This window comes from Pseudorca crassidens, chromosome 10 (assembly GCF_039906515.1).
Source record: "Pseudorca crassidens isolate mPseCra1 chromosome 10, mPseCra1.hap1, whole genome shotgun sequence".
NCBI lineage: Eukaryota > Metazoa > Chordata > Mammalia > Artiodactyla > Delphinidae > Pseudorca > Pseudorca crassidens.
In genome coordinates this window covers 37922830-37941021 of record NC_090305.1, presented here as the reverse complement: position 1 = coordinate 37941021, position 18192 = coordinate 37922830, and the positions used below count along the sequence as shown (strand labels likewise).

The 18192-nt window shown below is 50.1% G+C and overlaps 1 protein-coding gene across 3 annotated transcripts in view; it reads left to right on the top strand.

The window, feature by feature from the left end:
- Nucleotides 1-17: 17 nt before the first annotated feature.
- The window catches only part of FGD2 (FYVE, RhoGEF and PH domain containing 2), a 43306-nt gene continuing 25131 nt past the window's right edge, over nucleotides 18-18192 (top strand). For 2 of the 3 annotated variants that reach the window (XM_067753132.1, XM_067753131.1), the window contains exons 1-2: nucleotides 18-111; nucleotides 3849-4093. In XM_067753132.1, the coding sequence (XP_067609233.1) occupies nucleotides 3995-4093 (99 nt within the window). In that variant the 5' untranslated portion in view covers nucleotides 18-111; nucleotides 3849-3994. Of the gene's footprint in view, nucleotides 112-3848; nucleotides 4094-15202; nucleotides 15304-18192 lie in introns of all 3 variants that reach the window. The other variant, XM_067753133.1, reaches the window with a different exon arrangement.

Genomic DNA, 18192 nt, shown 5'->3' with positions numbered 1-18192 from the left:
TCCCCCGTCACGTGACGGGACGGGCGCCTGCCCCTCGCGGCGTCAGGGGGCGGGGCCGGGCCGCACCACTCGCGGCCGCGGGGGAGTGCAGGAGTGTAGGCGAGGCGGTCGGTAAGCGATGGATGCGGTCCCCGGGCGGGGTCGGGTCCTGGCTCAGCGCTGGGGTGTGAGCCGGGGGTCAGTGGTCGCGGGCGACCGGGCCGTGGGTTCGGAGGCTGTGAAGGCGGCCGCAGGCCCGGGCGCTCCCCCGGGATCCCCGGAGAGCGGCAGGGGCGGGGCTCGTAGGTTCTGGAAGCCAGATGCCCCCAATATGGTCTGAGGCGCTTCCAATCCCCCACCCAGGCTTCGGGAGTTTTCTCCGCAGTTCTGGGCCCGCCTTTTTGCGGCCCTGTTGCCGGGCCCCGCTGCCTGCGAGGCTTCCCACTGCAGGCCGAGTCCCTTCGCGCTCGCCAGCCTTGTCTCACCCCTTTGCCCTCCCCACCACACCAAATCCATTTGCACCTCGAAGGTTGTGGTCCTCCTCCTTTGCAGTTGACCATTCGCCAACCTGCCTTAGAGCTCATGGTTAGAAAATGTGTTTTGCCCTATATACTTCACTGGGTCTGAAGGTTTTATTTAGTCCTTAAGTGTGAGCACACGCAAGCGTTCTGCTAGGCGCCGATAGTCTAGTCGTTAGGTAATAAAAACGAGTAATAACTGGCTCTTAAATCGCACTTATTTGTGCCACCTTTTGAAGTGCTTTGCAGCAAGATAACTAAAGTATGTTCCTCTCAGCAGCCCTGTGAGCAAGGTGTTTATTCCAGCACGTGCCCTGTTCATGTTTGTCACTGTGCCCATCCCCTGCAAGAACACCTAAAGCCTGCTAGTTGTGGAGGTGCTCAATAAAAGTTTCTGTTTCAACGGAAAGAAAGCAAGTATCCCAAGAGTCGGCAGGGACACAGCAATGGGTGACCTGATCCCTTTGTCTGTATTTATCCTGTGTTCGTTGTGAGAAAGTTCTTTAGAACAGACATCTGCCTTCTGACCCCTTAATCCGGGTTTGAAGTCTGCCCTTCCTGCCTCCCTTCCTGCCTCACCCCCTGTAAAGCCACCTCCCGGCTGGCTACTCCTGACAACAAATACTCTGTACACTTTCCACATCTCAATCCTGTCAGTCCGCCTTCCTCACTTGCTCTCTCCCTCACGCTGGCCTCTCTAACCCAGGTTTGTTCTGGTCTGAGTCACTGGAAAGCCTCCTAGCCCTTTCATGTTACAGTGTTTGCCTCTTCAAACACAGCTTTCATCAAACCTACCTCCCACCCCCAGGAGCACTTTAATTGACTTCCTTTTGCCTGGATTCTGATTTAGCTTCCTTAACAGGGACCTTAAAGTCAGCTTCATCCACAGCCTCATCTAACGTTACAGCGCCTTACTAACTCCACCCGGAAGAGTGGGGTTACCTTCCTTCTGAAACTTCCTCACACAAACCTTCTCCTCCTCTGGGCTTTTCTTCCCCATGTTTCTGCGGCTCTCTGTTTTTCCTTCTGAACCCCATAGTGTGTCCACCATTAGGCTTTTTACTCTGCCTTACCTAGTTATCTTACTTTTTGTGTGTAAAGCAGCTACATTGTGTTGCATTGTTTTGTATCTTTGCACCAACTATGGTGATATACATATAGTAAATGTTCAGTGAATTGTTTTTAAGTAATTGAACAGTTTAGCCCAAGAAATTAAACTAAAAATAGGTCAATTAAAGCTGTTAGATCTCTAGGGAATGAAGTGGAAGCAAATGCAAAACTGCCCTGTAGCTATGTTTCCACAACTCAGGGCTCATAGGGACAAAAAGCGGAAGAAAAAAAAAATCCTCACGATAAAAATATTACAAACCACTCAAAAACACATTCCATTACAAGAGTAAGTGCGCAAAACAGGAGGATTAATACTCGTGGGAACTTGATGTAATAAGCAATCTGAAAGAAACTTTAAGGGGAAAACAGTAGTTTTCAAATGAAGGCAAAGATAAAGAATAGAAAGTGCTGAAAAAAATAGAAAAGGACATTGTGAAAAAAGAAGACGTATATTTGGAAAGGAATCAAATAGCTCATCTAGAAATGAAAAGTATACTCACTGAAATGATTGAAAGAAAATCTTGTTCAGTATTCCCTCTACTGAGCAACCTGGCAGTATGTACTCAGAGCTATGAAGCAGTTAGCTCTGGGCTGGTTAGTGCCTCCCTGTGACTGCCTCCTCACAGGGCTTACCGTGCAGCACTGTGGCTGCCTGCTTTCCTGTCAGTCTCCTCATTAGACTGTAAGTTCTTGGAGTCCAGGGACTATCCTATTCATGGTTGGCACAGTGCCTGGCACGTGGTAGAAGCCCACTAAATATTTGCTAGAAAATGAATGAGCAAATATACTTTTAACAGTTGTACAAAGTTATTTATGGTAGCACCACTTAAAGAATGAAAACTTGGACTTCCCTGGTGGCACAGTGGTTAAGAATCTGCCTGCCAATGCAGGGGACACGTGTTTGATCCCTGGTCCGGGAAGAACCCACATGCTGCGGAGCAACTGTGCCCGTGCGCCACAACTACTAAGCCTGCGCTCTAGAGCCTGCGAGCCGCAACTACTGAGCCCACTTGCTGCAACTACTGAAGCCCACGCACCTAGAGCCTGTGCTCCGTAACAGGAGAAGCCACTGCAAGGAGAAGACTGCACACCGCAACGAAGAGTAGCCCCCGGTCACCACAACTAGAGAAAGCCTGCACGCAGCAATGAAGATCCAATGCAGCCAAAAATAAATTAAAAAAAAAAGAATGAAAACTTTAGGGGGCTTCCCTGGTGGCGCAGCAGTTAAGAATCCGCCTGCCAATTCAGGGGACATGGGTTTGAGCCCCGGTCCGGGAAGATCCCAAATGCCATGGAGCAACTAAGCCCACGCGCCACAGCTACTGAGCCTGTGCTCTAGAGCCCACGAGCCACAACTACTGAGCCCATGTACCACAGTTACTGAAGCCCGTGTGCCTAGAGTCCATGCTCTGCAACAAGAGAAGCCACCGCAATGAGAAGCCCGTGCACTGCAACAAAGAGTAGCCCCCACTCGCCACAACTAGATAAACCCCGCGCACAGCAACAAAGACCCAACGCAGCCAAAAAAATAAAGAAAGAAAATTTAAAAAAAAGAATGGGAACTTTAGGAAGACCCATATGCCCCAAAGTAGGATCAAACAAACAGTAGAGAATTAACAAGAAATATTACTCTTGGGAATTCCCTGGCGGTCCAGTGGTTAGGACTTGGTGCTTTCACTGTCGTGGCCCAGGTTCAGTCCCTGGTTGGGGAACTAAGATCCTGCAAGCCTCGCGGTGCAGCCAGGAAAAAAGAAAAAAAAAAGAAATAAAGAATACTGTTGAGAATTGCCAGGTATATAGATCACCAGTCCCCGGGATCCTGTGGGGAACTACTGTTACAATGAAAAGAGAGAATACAAAATAGTAAGTACCCATTGTTGCAACTAAGGTGACATCACACAAACCAGGTCAGGAAGGAACTTGAGGTGATGCCAAGGCCAGCATGAGAGTTCAGGCCTCACCTGGGGAAGCGCAGGTGTCAGAATTTATCCTGGTATAAAGAAGATGGGTTTGTCTGGATGCAGGCTCCCTGTTGACTAGTTCTGAGCAAGAACATTCTGGCTGCTGCCTCTGTTCACCTGCTTGCCTGGGGTAGGGGTGGGGAGCACTGGCCTTCCGTCTGTACTGAATTCCTGGGGTCCCATACTCACCTTAACTCAGGAATCACCTCTTGTCCTAATTAGGCTAAAAGAAGGTACATTATAACTGTCATCATCTCAGGAATTCTGGCATATCGTGCAGGTCACCAGATGTATTGGCATGCGAGATCACTAAGCCTTCTGGGAGAAACATGGAAGACAGCTAAGGGACCAATAGGTCCCAAGGCCTTGGGATGAAGCCTACAAGAGTGAAGACGGGGAAATGGGGCCTCTACACTCTGGGGAGACATGGTGTGTCACGGTGAGCACAGTACTCACTCCAGCGTCAGAAAGGATGAAATGCCTGCTTGGTGTTCTGCTCTATCGTCCTCCTCTTGGTGGAGAAAGGTGAGTCCATTTAAATCTCTTGTGCCCAATGTCTGTTTATCCTGAGAGGTGGGAAGAAGTTTTCTTCTCCTGCAGTGAAAATCAAACATTAATGGGCCATTGCCCCAAGTCTGGGTGAGTTTGGGGATTAAGACGATATCAAGAGTTTTCATTCAGTGGAAGAATATTTAGCACTGAAAAGACATGAGCTATTGATATGGGCAATGACATGGGTGAGTCTCAAAAACATTATTCTAAGTGAAATAGTCCAGGCAAAAAAGAGCACATGTTGTATGATTCCATTTATATGAAGTTGTAAAACAGGCAAAGTTAATCTGTGGGGATAAAAATCAGAACAGTGGTTACCTATGGAAGAATGACTGGAAAGAGGCATGAGGAACTTTCTGGGAGGAATAAAAGCATTCTTCATCTTGACTAGGGTGGTAGTTATGTGAGTAGGTATACTAGTAAAAGCTCACCAAACTGTACTCTTAAAATCTGGGCATTTTCTTGTAAGACCGTTATTCCTTAATTAAGGAAGAAATATTTCAGGACTAAGATTCTTGTTTCCTTTTAGTGGGTATCTAAGGGTTTTAAAGGGTCAAAATGTCTATTGCACACATTCATGTGAATTCTTACATAACTAGAAAAACAAAACTATTCCCTTCTCCACTGCTTCCCTATCAGCCTGTGGCAGAGGCTGTATCCTTATGTGCAGTGGTGTGCTGGTAAGTGTTTAATAACTGGCTTTCTAGGAAAAGAAAAGCCCTGATTCGTAGCACTTGCTGATTCACGTAATGTAAATATTCTCACCATGGCTGATTTCATGCTGCTAGTGAGATGTCACTGAGCACAGACTTGGGAAGAAATGGGTACAGTTGACTTTCGCAAGCCAGTAGGAGCCAGCTCCAGCACACCCCTGCGGCAAGCCTTTATTGCAAAGCTTCCGGGGAGTCTTGGCGGAGCTGAGGGAGCAGCTGTTAAGCGGTGTGAGGCTCTGAGGTGAGCAGCCATTTCCTATTAGCTTGAACGTGAAGGATGGCAGGAAGGAAGGGACACTGCTCTCAAGTGGTCGTGTAAATACAACCCCGTTGTAAGAGGGGTCAGCCTTGCAAGATATGGCAGTTCAGCAGCTGTATAACTGGGGTTAGCAATCTGCTGGCAGCATTTGGATTTTCAAGTGAAAATATGGGTTATTTCGTTTAAAATTCCTGAATTCTCTTGGGGAGAACAAAGAGCAAAATCCTGTACCAGGGAGACGCAAGAGGGAAGAGATATGGGAACATATGTATATGTATAACTGATTCACTTTCTTATAAAGCAGAAACTAACACACCATTGTAAAGCAATTATACCCCAATAAAGATGTTAAAAAAAAAAAAATCCAGTACCAGAGGGCCTGCACTCCCTCCTGACAAGAACAGGTTGTAACAGGATAAAAGCTGCCCCCGTGAGAAGGGCATGGATTCTCCACCCAGCTCTGCATCTCAACAACACACCTGCTGCAACCAGGGGTTTGCCTACATGGCTCTAGTTGGAATTTGAGTTTCTAAATCCTGGTTTAGATTGTGTAGTCTCTAAGAATTAGTTTGGTTTCTGGTAGAACAGTGTGTGTGTGTGTGTGTGTGTGTGTGTGTGTAGACTGTTACCTGCTGGGTGAGCTGAAGAATATCCATGCACAGCTACAATCCTCCCAGTTGGAGGAACCAGACTTGGCATCTTAGGGTACTCACGTTCACTCTGGGTGCTCTTGAGACACCAACGGACAACAGAACCTGGCCAGGGCATTGCCTGGACCCCTGATTCCCAGTTCTCGCTGAACATTAGAATCACTAAAGGAGTTTAAAAAAAAAAAAAAAAAAAAAACTCAGCCTAGACAGTTGACTAAGAATCTCTGGGGATAGAGTCTGGAAACCAAAATGTTTTAGGGAAGTTCTACAGATGATCCCAATATGTTTTTTGGATTTTTTGTTTTTGTTTTTGTTTTTTTTAATGAAGGCACCAGTTAAAGGTGCTTTTTCCTTGGACCAAAGGAAGAGTCAGATGTAGCATCCAGCTTAAGTTCTCTTTCCTCCTCAGGTTGTAGTTTCCAGTCCTTCCTATAAGAAAGGGGCAGGACAGTGAGAGAGGTGTGGCTTGCTCACCCCCACCGCTTCTAGGGACCAGGTAGAAGTTGCATCTCGTTCAGAAGACTAGGGCCAGGGTTCCAGCAGGGACTAGAGGCAGAATGAACTTTGGCTCGCAGTGAAGCTGGGTGCCCTGTGGGAGTTCAGAAGGGACAGAAAGTAAAAATGCCCCTTGAGTCCTTCAACCAATATTTATTGAGCACCTACTATGTGCCAAGCATTGTTGCAGTTACTGGAGATATAGCAGTAAGCAAAATAGACAAAAATGCCTGCTTCATGGAGCTGGCATTCTAATGGGGGAGACAATAAACATAATAAAGAAATCAGTATATGAGAAAGAGATAAGTGAGAAAAATAAAGCAGAGGAGGGGGACTGGAAATATGTAGTGGTATTACAATTTGGGGAGTATATGGGGGTGAGGAAAGCCCTTGGTGAGAAGCTAACACTTAAGCAAAGATTTAAAGGAGGCGAGAGGGTGAGCCAGGCGGGTATATGGCAGAAGAGAGTTCTAGATCGAAGGAATGGCACATGCAAAGACCCTGAGGTGAGAGTTTGTCTGGTAGGTTGGAGGGCAGAGAGGAGGTCAAGTCCCTAGAGCAGAGTGAGGGGGGATAGTGGTGGAATTGAGGTCAGGGAGTTGGGCCTTGTAGGCCATTGTCTGTGGACTTGGCTATGACACCCAATGACACATAAATTGGAGAGATCCCTAATGTAGACCAGACAAAGGTGGCCCTTGAAAAGTGTGGGGAAACTGAGGCTAGAGTCACGGACATTCAGTCATCTTTCTTTCTGATTTGCCCTATGGGGGACTGGGACTGTGATGGGGGGGTCACTGAACCCTGAGATGGGTGGAAAACTGCAGGGTGTATGTATGTGTCACCCTGAGGGGCTGGGGCTTGGGGGAGGAGGCGGGACAGGGCTGGGGCTTGTTGGAACCTGGTCAAGGTGGAGGGCAGACGATGGAGGAAAGAGAACCCTACACTCTTCCACGACGCCTTCCTACATGCTCAGAGTGTCCTACTCCCTATTCAGGAAAGATTTGTGGAGGGCCTGCTATGTGGCAGGCACTGTGCTAACTTCTGGGACACAGAGACACATAAGCCAAGGTCCTGTCCCCTCAGGGTCTTGTAAAGTCTACAGCCTCTGGCACGATTTTAAGAGTGTCATTTGTCACATTCCCTCACGTTCCTAGCACTGGGGCCGTTTGCTGAAAGGAAAGAATGAAGAGAGAATCCTGGTGGGAAGAAAGAAGGAATCATGCAGCTCTTTGATGGGAGCAATGGATTTTAGTGGTTCGTTATGTAACAGTTCTCCCAGAAGTATGCAAAAGAGGAGCTCTGCGACAGAGAAGATGCGCTGATGGTGGATCTCCGGCGAGTGGAGAATAACTCCTGCTGGCGTGTGGGGAGATGGGCAGCAGTAGCTCAGGCGGGGAAGTGCTCATGGGAGAAAGGTCACTGGTGGGCAGGGCAGCTGGCTGTGCGGAAACAATCTGTTCTTTCTCCACTCGAAACCTGTCGATTCTCTCCAAGCTGCTCATGTTTCTCCAGCAGGCCTCAAGAAAGGCCCACAGCTGTTTGAAGATAAAAGGAGCCTGACCTAGGGTGTGAGGCCCCACCTGCTGGCCGTGTGCTCTGAGAAGCCGCCGCCTAGCACCATTCCTGGGCTTGGGCCTTCCCTTGCTGGCTCCCATCTGGCGCCTCCCTGCCCGGTCCCCGTTCCGGGGGTGTGGACGTAGCTCGGCCTCCTGCGTGTTCCCTGTTAGGCCAGCCCTGCTGCTGCTTCACCCACCTGGCTGGCTTCTCATTCCGGCTTTCCCAGGACACCACCCTAGGTCCCACCTGAGGCCAGCTTCTGGTGACCTTGAGGCCGTCTTGAATAGCAGGACGGGGCCAGGGCCTGCCACAAGGGTGGCCCAATCCCTGAGAGTACCAAGTCTGAAACTAGATCATTCACACGCCGAAGAAGAAGAAAGAGTTGTTTATGTTCCTCACTGACGTCCTCCTGGCCACCCACGTCAGGACTGATACGTTTGCTGTCTTGTCTTTCAGGCCGCTGCACCCCTAGAACGGACCTTCCCCTGGCTCACGTGGAGGGAGGTTGATTTTGCCACCCTGTGTTCCTCAAGGCGCTGATGGGCTCTGAATAATCACACCCCACGGACTGACAGTACAAATTAGGAACACCCAGAGCACAAAGGGGCAGGGGGCACACAGAAGGGGAAATACGGGAAGCTTCCTGGGAAGGTGAACAGCAGGAAGCAGAGCTGCCTGAGCCTGGCACCCAGGCCTGCTGATGGGCAGCCGGCAGCACCAAGCTCTCCCAGAAGATAGGAAGATAAATGCCAGAGGGACTGAACGGGAAAATGCTGGCTGTTTGGAGGAGGGGACAGAGGAGGCTAGTCTATGAGGGAGGCGAGCTTTTTTCATCTCTCCTCCTCCAAGCCAGGGACTGCTGAGGAAAGCCCACCCCTCCACTGGCACTGGTGGTGTGGCCTCTGCTCATCGCATGACTACCCAGACAGCCCACACCCCCAACCCCGTCAGGGCCTCCCCAAGCCTCGAGCCTCCTAGGGGCTAGAAGACTGAGGGGGAGGGGGAGGCTGCGAGGGGAGGAGCGGCAAGGGCTGCACCAGACACTGGAGCAGGTTTCAGCCAGCTGCCGGCATCTCCCCTGGATCCGCGTCATCCTTCACTCACAGGCCTGTCTGTCACAGGCCATTAAGTTCTTGGCAGGTGCTATGTTAGGCTGAGGCTGCAGGCCAGGCTGGGGGCAAGGGGGTCGCAGGGAACAAGCCAGCCTGTCCTCTCTGGGCCTTGGCTCACTGGGGATACCTGCTCCTCTGGGGAGTCCTCACTCTCCCCTGAAAAAGCCACACCCTCACACACCCCTGGAGATCACACATATGTCTCTCTCTCTCTCTCTCTCTCACACACACACACACACACACACACACACACACACACACACACACACACCCCATCCAGGTCCCAAATGTTGACATTTCCTCCCTGGCAGCCCCTAAATGCCCTCTGCTGCCCCAGGGCTGCCAGTGAGAGGCCCTTTGGGTGCCCCTAGTCTGCACACAGAGCCCCATTTGCATCCCAGGGCAGAGCTTTCTTGCCAGCCAGCCAGCTTGTCTGCCATGTGACTGCCCAGCCCTACAGTTCCTGCTTGGGCATCCCTCCCTCTTTCCCTCTGTCTGGGCTGCAGGAACTGAGCTCGTCCATCCTCCTTAAGGCTTGAAAGCAGAACTAAGAGAAGAGAAAGCACGAGGCTTATCTATGCCAAGGACCCCAAAAGCCCTGAAATGGATGCCACCACTCAGAGAGAGATGTGTTCACGACCATTGAATCAGGGCCTACTCTGCATAAATAAAATTCAGTTCATGTGAAAGCACCTCAGCTCAGCAGACAAAGCCTGCCAGGGACAGGCTCCTGGGGCCCCCTCAGCCCATGTCCTGCCATTCCCCAGTCCCTAGACACTCCAATGTGCTGGACTCCCTGCCCTTATTCCTAGTCTCTCCCTGGTCTCTCAAGCCCATACCACTTCCTTCTGCTTTGAATGCCTTTTCCCACCTTCTCAACCTGGAGAGTTTACTCATCCTTCATCCTTCAGGCTGCCTCTGCTAGGAAGCCTTCCTTGATAGCACCCTCTGCTCTCTGCAGACTTCAGTGCCCCTTCTTTGGGTGTTCACAGCTTCCCTGTTCAAAGCATTTCCCACATTGTATTTCAGTTGTTAACAGGCCCATCTTCCTCCTTAGACTATTAGCTAAGGGGCAGGGGACAGTGTTTAATCCATAACCTCTACCATAGGGCTGACACATAGTAGATGCTCAAGAAATACTTGCCAACTGAATGCATGACTTAATGAATGGGGCAGAAGAGATCCAAGTAAACAGAGAATAACACCAGGTCTCTGAGGAGGGAAAGGAATGCCAACGGTAGATATCAAGGAAGGCTTCCTGGAGGAAGTAAATAAGCTGTTGACAGGGTGGAGACATTCCAGGCAAAAGGAACTGATTAGTCGGGGTGGGGGGGTGCAGGGAGCCATAGAAAAGGTCTTCTGTCAGGAATAACATTCACTGAGCACCTTCTCTGTACCAGGCCTTACTCTAAACCCTTACACATGGTATTATTTAATCTTCACAACAACCATAGGAGATTGGCACTGTAATTATCCGCATTTCACAGATGAAGAAAGTGAAGTTCAGTTACTGGCCCAAGGAGTTTAGGTCAGATTTGATGAGAGAAGCAGAACAACCAGAAGTGATACAGAATATGGGATTTGACCTTATGCAATGGGGCAGCTACTTAAAGAATTGATGCTTCTGAGTCTAAAATCCTCATGGCAGGCAGTGAGGAAGGGAAGATGGATGTGAAATTGGGGAGAACAAGAAGGAACTGAACCATTGAGGAAGGGCTGGGACTCTGGAGGATGAACAGGCAGCCACGCCGAGACAACTTCGGTGACACAAGTGACCTGCAGAAGAAGTTGGCACCCTTTGTCCTGGAGCTAAACACATACCCGGCCTAGGACTAGACAAGCTGAAGGAGGTCGGCAGAGAACCCACAGATCTGCATCAACACGCGTGAACTGCAACACCGCAGGAGCCCTGCACCAACCACAGGAGCAAGCACGGCTGCTGCGTCTGCCCCTGCCACCATGGTCAGCTTGCAGGAAAGGGAATTCTGGAACTGTGGTTCAGCTTAGCTCAGCTGACACAGCCCAGAGCTACCACTCAAGGTCCCAACCCAGACCTACATGTGTATAAGGAAGAAATGGCTGGGAAGTTGATCAGAGCCAAACCAGGGGGTCTTGGCAGCACTCCAAGGAATTTGGGATTCCTTCTGTGGGATAACAGTGCTGATTTTCGAGACTGTGTGTTGAGTTGGAAGCAAAGGTGGGACATGCCCCTGGTGATGTCCTGAAGGTGTTGGGCATATTCAGGTTGGGGTGGGAGACAGGAAGAGATGCCTGTGGAACCCTGAGATAGATTCTGAATTGAGTGGAAGAGGCTGTGTGTAAATGAGGGAACCAGAAGCTGAGCCTTGGGTGGTGCCTACAGGCGAGAAGCAAGTCAGGCAGAAAGGCTGACAGAACTGTGAGGGCCGAGGTCAGGGAGGTGGGAGGACCAGGGAAGCAGAGCCCTGGAAGACATTTTTTTGGGTGTGGGCATCTTGGCCCTCCTTCTTGGGCAGATGTAGCTCTGATGGTGCCTGTGCCATGTTTGGAGTTGGGCATTTAGTGTGGCCTCCTGCTGGTGCCCCTACCCACTCTCCCCCACCTCTGTGAGGGGCAGGTCCAGATACTGCTCTGGAAGCCCAAGGTGCTGGCAGCTGAGGGGTGAGATAAGCCTCTGGGCCCAGGGTGTGATGTTTGTCCATCCTGCATGCCTTCTGAGGCCCCACTGGGTGCAGGACACTGGGCTTGGCTGGGGACCAGCCAGGAAGCATGGGCACCTGGGCCCTGCAAGCCGGAAGCTAGCGTACAGTCTGGTGGGAGGCAGAGGAGGGCCCTGCAGTGGAGGAGAGAGGAGCACGAAGGAGGGAGGTCTCCCCAGACTTGGGAAGAATCCAGGAAGAAGTGGCATTTAAAGACGAATCCGATCAAGCCCCTAGATCTAATCACATTGACAGGAAATCCAGGGGCCAGCTCTGCAGTCAGCAGACTGTGGGACCTGTAGGGCCAGGAACCCAGTGTCCTCATAGCCATATTGTGTGGGAAAACAGAAAGAACAAGTTGAACCTGTGGATGAAAAGTGAGTTAATAGACAGAGCAGCCCATTGTAACATGTGGACCTTATTTGGATCCTGATTTTTTTAAAAAATGGTGATCGGTTAGTTTGCTCAGGCTGCCATAACAAAATAGACTGGGAAGCTTAAAAACAACAGAAATTTATTTCTCACAGTTCTGGAGGCTTGAAGTCCCTGATCAAGGTGTGGCAGGGTTCTGTTTCTGGTGAGGACTCTCTTCCTAGCTTGTAGACGGCCACTTAGTCTCAGGTGCCCTTTCCTTGGAGTGTGCAGGGGTGTGTGTTGGGGGGTGGTGTGGAGAGAGAGATCTCTTGCCCGTCTTATAAGGCCACCAACCCTATCAGATTAGGGCCTCACTCTTATGACCTCATTTAGCCTTAATTACCTCCTAAAGGACCTCTTTCCAAATTCAGCCACAATGGAGATTAGGGCTTCAATATGTGAATTCGGAGGGACACAGTTCAGTTCATAGCAGATGACATTTATGAAGCATTGGCACTTTGCTGACTGGGTATTTGATTATATTGAGGAATTACTGCTAAATATCTCTTGGGGTATGATAATGGTAAAGTGTTTCACATATATACACATACATGTATATAACATGTATAATATATATGTATGCATGTATAGAATAATATTGGCATTATATGTACTGTGATATGTACACAGTACATTATATGTACATTATGTGTACATTTTTACACACAGGAGTATATATATTTCCTTATTATTTATTTATTTATTTATTTCATTTATTTATTTTTGGCTGCATTGGGTCTCCTTTCCATCCCGGCCTCCAGTTTACACTCAGGAGGGCAATCCTTTTTCCTAGCTCCTATCATATCTTTTTGGAGATATTCTACAGACAACACACAAATGTATGTGCAAAACTACCTTCCTTTTTTTTTCTGTAAAATATAAATGGTAGCGTATAATGTTGTTCTGCATCTTATTTCTCTTTTTTCTACTTTATCTTTAAAATCATGTCAGATTAGTGCATAAAATTTCATACTGTGGGGCTTCCCTGGTGGCGCAGTGGTTGAGAGTCCGCCTGCCGATGCAGGGGACACGCGTTCGTGCCCTGGTCTGGGAAGATCCCACATGCCACGGAGCGGCTGAGCCCGTGAGCCGTGGCCGCTGAGCCTGCGCGTCCGGAGCCTGTGCTCCGCAATGGGAGAGGCCACAACAGTGAGAGGCCCGCGTACCGCCAAAAAAAAAAAAAAATTTCATACTGTGTAATGGCTCTACTGTATAAACGTACCGTAAATTCATGTAACGTTTAAGTTGCTGCCAATTTATGTGCTATCATAACCAAGGCTACACTGAATACTTTGTAGACCTAACATTTTTGCACACAGGAAGAAATATATTTGTATAGGCAACAGGAAGAAATGAGAACGCTGGATCAAAGTGCATGTGCATTTAAAATTTTTTTAAATTAATTAATTTATTTTATTTTTGGCTGCGTTGGGTCTTTGTTGCCGTGCGCGGGCTTTCTTTAGTCGCGGTAAGCGGGAGCTACTCTTCGTTGTGGTGTGCCGGCTTCTCATTGCGGCGGCTTCTCTTGTTGCAGAGCACGGGCTCTAGGCACGCGGGCTTCAGAAGTTGTGGCTCGTGGGCTCTAGAGCGCAGGCTCAGTAGTTGTGGCGCACGGACTTAGTTGCTCCGCGGCATGTGGGATCTTCCCGGACCAGGGCTTGAACCCATATCCCCTGCATTGGCAGGCGGATTCTTAACCACTGTGCCACGAGGGAAGCCTCCTTATTTTTTAGATATGCACCAAAATATTTGTGGGTGAAATCATCTGATTTGCTTCAGAATGGTCTGGGAAGGGGAAGTGAATGTGACTATAGATGGAGCCGGGCTGACCATGAGCTGATGGTTGTTTGTTGGGTCTGGGTCATGAGTTCATGGGGGTGCATCGTATTATTCTACTTTTGCATATGTTCTAAATTCTCCATAACAAAAAGTATAAACAAAAAGTGAGGAGGATGATTGTGATTTAGGGTTGGGGGGAGAAGCCAGGCATCTGCTAGAAGAAATTGCTCAGGCAGAGCTCTGAGGGAGTGAGGCTTTTGGGTGTGTGAGGCCCCAGTATTTCACAGGCACTGGAGCGTGAAGCTGTGCCAGGTGCTTCGGGTACCAAGATGACTGAGGCTCAGTCCCTACCCTCCAGGACAAAGACCAGTCTCAATGGAGGGCCCCGGCTCAGGGCAAGCGAGACCAGAACCCAGTGGGAGAGCCCTGAAGGGCCTGTGAAGCTTGAATAAGGGGAACAGAAGCAGTTATCATTGTTCTGGAAGTGCTGGGAGACCAAGTGGTAAAAGGAGGCATCAGGCAGAGACCACCCAGTGTGCTAGGAACAGGGAAGCCTGAGGATGGAGCATCAAGAATGTGATCATCCAGGCTCCCAACCAAATCTTTGCTGGAATTGTAGGAAACTGACCTTCGCTTTAGAAATCTGACTTCTTTTTGCGTTCTTACTAGGTGACTTTGGGCAAGTTACTTAAACCCTCTGATCCTCAGTTTTTTCTTCTGTAAAATGGGGATCGTAATAGGGCCCACCCCATAAGGTTGCTGTGGTATTAAATGAGAAAATATTTCTAAACCACTGAAAAGAGTTTGTGTTAGTTATTATTATCATCAGAGTTTCAGGGAGGAAGTTACCTTCCCTTGGGGCAAGAAGGTGGAGACATCAGTTATTAAAATGAGAGAACCCCAGTGGGGAGGTGGGAACACCATATTACTCTTCTCTGCCAGCCCCTAATAGGTTTGTGATTTATTTTTAATTTAAAAAGCTGTTTTCTTACAGTGGTGAGCAGGGTCAGATGCAGAAAAGAAGTTGTAGAGAAAGGACCAAATAAAATCCACTGGACCTTGTGAGAAGGTGTGGTTGGCCAGAGTGGTGAGTGTCTCAGGCCAAGAGCCCAGTTCCAGAAACTCCCTCTAGGCCCCCGTTGCCCTCTTGGGGTGGCTTCTGGAACAGGGGGTCTACAGGAGTGAAAGGTCAGGCCCCGTGGGGGTGGGGTGGGGCCCAAGCAGGCTCCTCCCTCTGTAGGGAGCACCCGCCTTTCCCCTTCAAGGCTGTGGCTCTGGGACCACTTCCTCTTTCCTCACTCTGAAGCAGGGAGCAGGCCTGCTGAGGCCTCAGGAAGAACGGGACTCCAGGATGCCTTAGCACACCTGTGACCTCAGGTGGGGGTGGCTGAGTGTGCTGGTTGGAGACCTCTCTCCCTGCTTCAGGGGTAGCTGAGGACCACCTTGGAGGCCTGCAGGATGGAGGGGGCTAGTAAGGAGAAGCTGTCATCTGTGTCCAGTCTGGTGACTGCGTTTGAAAATAGCAGGTACGGGGTAGTGGAGGTGGGAAGGGTCACCTTGGCCAACTGGCAGTCTCCCTCGAGCTCCTCTGCCCACCCCTGGGCCCTTGGGCAGCCCAGACCCTCCCAGTCTCCAGGCTAAGGAGCAGGGCTGGGGCCACCTTGGACCCTCACAGTGAGCAGTTCTGTCTCTGGGCCCTGTCCTGCACACGTCCTCCTGTCTGGGCAGTGCCCACGTCCCTCGGCCATGGGTTCCTTAGAGCATGGGAGAGTGTTGTTGGGGCACCGGGCCTGCGCAGGGGTGAGAGCATGTGTGTTAATGTGTTGGGGAGAGTCCAGACGTGTGTGTAATTATGAGTGAGCGTGGGTGGACCAGATGCCGTGTTTGGGCTGCAGAACTCCACCCGTTGTCTCTCCAGCAGAAATAATAGCTAATACTTATCAAGTGCTTACTCCCTATGAGTAGGATAACCATACAATTTATCATTCAGACCAGGACACAATGGAAACTGAATGCCCTTAAATTTTTTTGGTGGGAGGGAGGGGACAATAGGAAAGGTTGAGACTGTCACAGGCAAACTGGGATATGTGGTCAGCCTACCTATAGGGTACTGTTCTAAGTGCGTTTGCTACTTATTTCATTTAATCATCTAACAGCCTATTGGGGTAGGTTCCATCTCTATACCCATCTTACAGATGAGAAAGGGGAGGCACAGAGAGGTGGGGAGGCTTTAAGTGCCTTAAGTTCATGGGCAAGGAGCAATGCAGGGGCTTCCATCTGAAGGGAAAAGCCTGACCTGGATGTGTAGAGGTCACTGTGTGTCTGTATGTGACATTAATCCATTCTGCAGGCATTTCTTAAGCCCAGGACTGTGTTAGGGATTGTGACTGTTGTAAGTAGGGTTCTCTGGAAATAGACTCCGGGGTAGAGATTTGCTTCAGGAAATTTGCTGGGGAGGCTTTGGGGAACAATACCTGTGTGGGTGAGGGAGGCAGCTTTGGGCACAGGGAGAGGTTGAACTGCCGAGCACTTGCCACAGAGGCTGCAGCCCGTCCCAGAGAGCTCTGGAGCTGGAGGCCTTTCAGGCTGTTCCAGATGAGGCAAAGGGCTAGGTCTTTGTACCCTCACATGGACTAGTCATTGGATGTGGACCTTAGATGAGGTAGCTCTCTTCCAGAGAGGGCAATTCCCAGGGAGGGACCCAGTCAATAACCTGTCAGCCACCATACCACCAGAAGCTAGGGGAAGAGTGCCTCAGTGCTGAGGGGGTGTGGGTGGCACAGCACAGCATCGCACAGGAACTGTATCAGATGCAGGAGCCTAAAGAATGATCCCTGCCCGGAGGACTTCTGTCTTTGGTGCTAAGCTCATGGAATGACCATGATGCCAGGTCATGGGCAATAGATATCCTGGGAGGGGCCTTGACGCTCAGAGCAGGCAAAGCCTCCTGTGGGCTTCATGGTGGAGGCAGCATAGACGTGGACCTAGAAGGGCAGTTCAGCTTCCTGAGCGGGTGACCTGACCCTGCTTCTCCCAGAGGGCTTTGCCGGGCACGTTCTGTTCAGCACCGAGGACAGCTCTAGGCAGCACCTTCCTGGACCACCACCTCACTCAACACGCCAGATGTGCCCAGTGGAGACCCTCAGCATGTGTGCTCTGCCTAGGCAGCACTTCTAGCAGGAGGAGGCAGCCCTCAGAACATTTGGGGTCAGAGGAGGTCTTGTCGGGAGGATGAGAGTCACCTCTTACTGTGTGAGGGGACCCATGCCAGCTGCCTTGGCCTGAGCTTTCTTGTGAGGTACTTCCTTTCAGTGCCTTAACTGATCTGAAACTGAGGGGTGAAGAGGAAACAGAAGCTGGCCTGGGCACTTGGGGAGAAATGCAGAAGCTGAAACCAAATGTAGAACAGAAAGCCTGAGACTCAGCTAATTCCGTGAGCTGCAGACCAGACCAGTGCGCTGAGGAATCGTGGTGTACTGGAGTGCCAGAGAGGAGCCATGGGGGACTGGGTCCCAATCCTCTCTCTGCCACCAACCAGGGTGTGACATGGGGCAGGTCACGTTGACTCTCTGCACCCGTTTCTCCTTGACTCACATGCGGAGGGGCAGTTTAAGGCTCAGGCTCGGGAGCCAGCCTGCCTGATCTGAATCCCACCTCTGCCCCCCTCTTGCTGCAAGATCCTCTCTTTTCCTAGCTGCAGAATAGGGGTAATGAGAAACTTCCTCACAGAGTTTTGAAGATTTTGTACCTGTCTGGTTCTCCATTCCCCAGCCTGCCTTTCTTATAAGGGTGCCCACCCTGTGCTGTCACCACAAGCCCTTCCACACCAAAGGGAATGGGTCCCAGCCCAAGTCGTTGGATATATTCCTTGATGGTGGCCTCTGTTATCTAAAGAACTTAACTGGCCTACAAATCCAATAGGTAGGATAACAAAGCCACACTACAAAAGCTCATCCCTGGAGGGAGAGGGAAACTGATCCCAGGCTGGCTTTTCCCACCACTAGAGGTGTGCAGGGCGTAGCTCACACTGAAAAGCCCCAGCCTTATCAGCTCTGCCCTCCCTTTAGAGTGTTCCATGGCTCCCACCTTCCCTCGATATATCAGTTACTAGGATTTTAGGGGATTTCCTGCTTACAGAGACTTAAAACCAGGGGTGAGGTCCACAGGCGAGGTGATCTGGGAGGGCACTTAAAACCCTCTATGTGCAAAAAGAAGGGTTCCTAGCTGCATTTTAAACAAGGAAGTGTGTTGTTCCCCGGAAAACAAGACACAGTCTACACTGACTCATTTTGAAGACTGGAGTTCCCTCCAAGAGAGGTGTTGGGGAGGGAAGTAGAAGTCTCAGTGAGTTCTTCCTGTGCACCAGGTACTCAGAGGCCAGTGAACATCTGTGATTTGCATTAATTGCCCCCAAA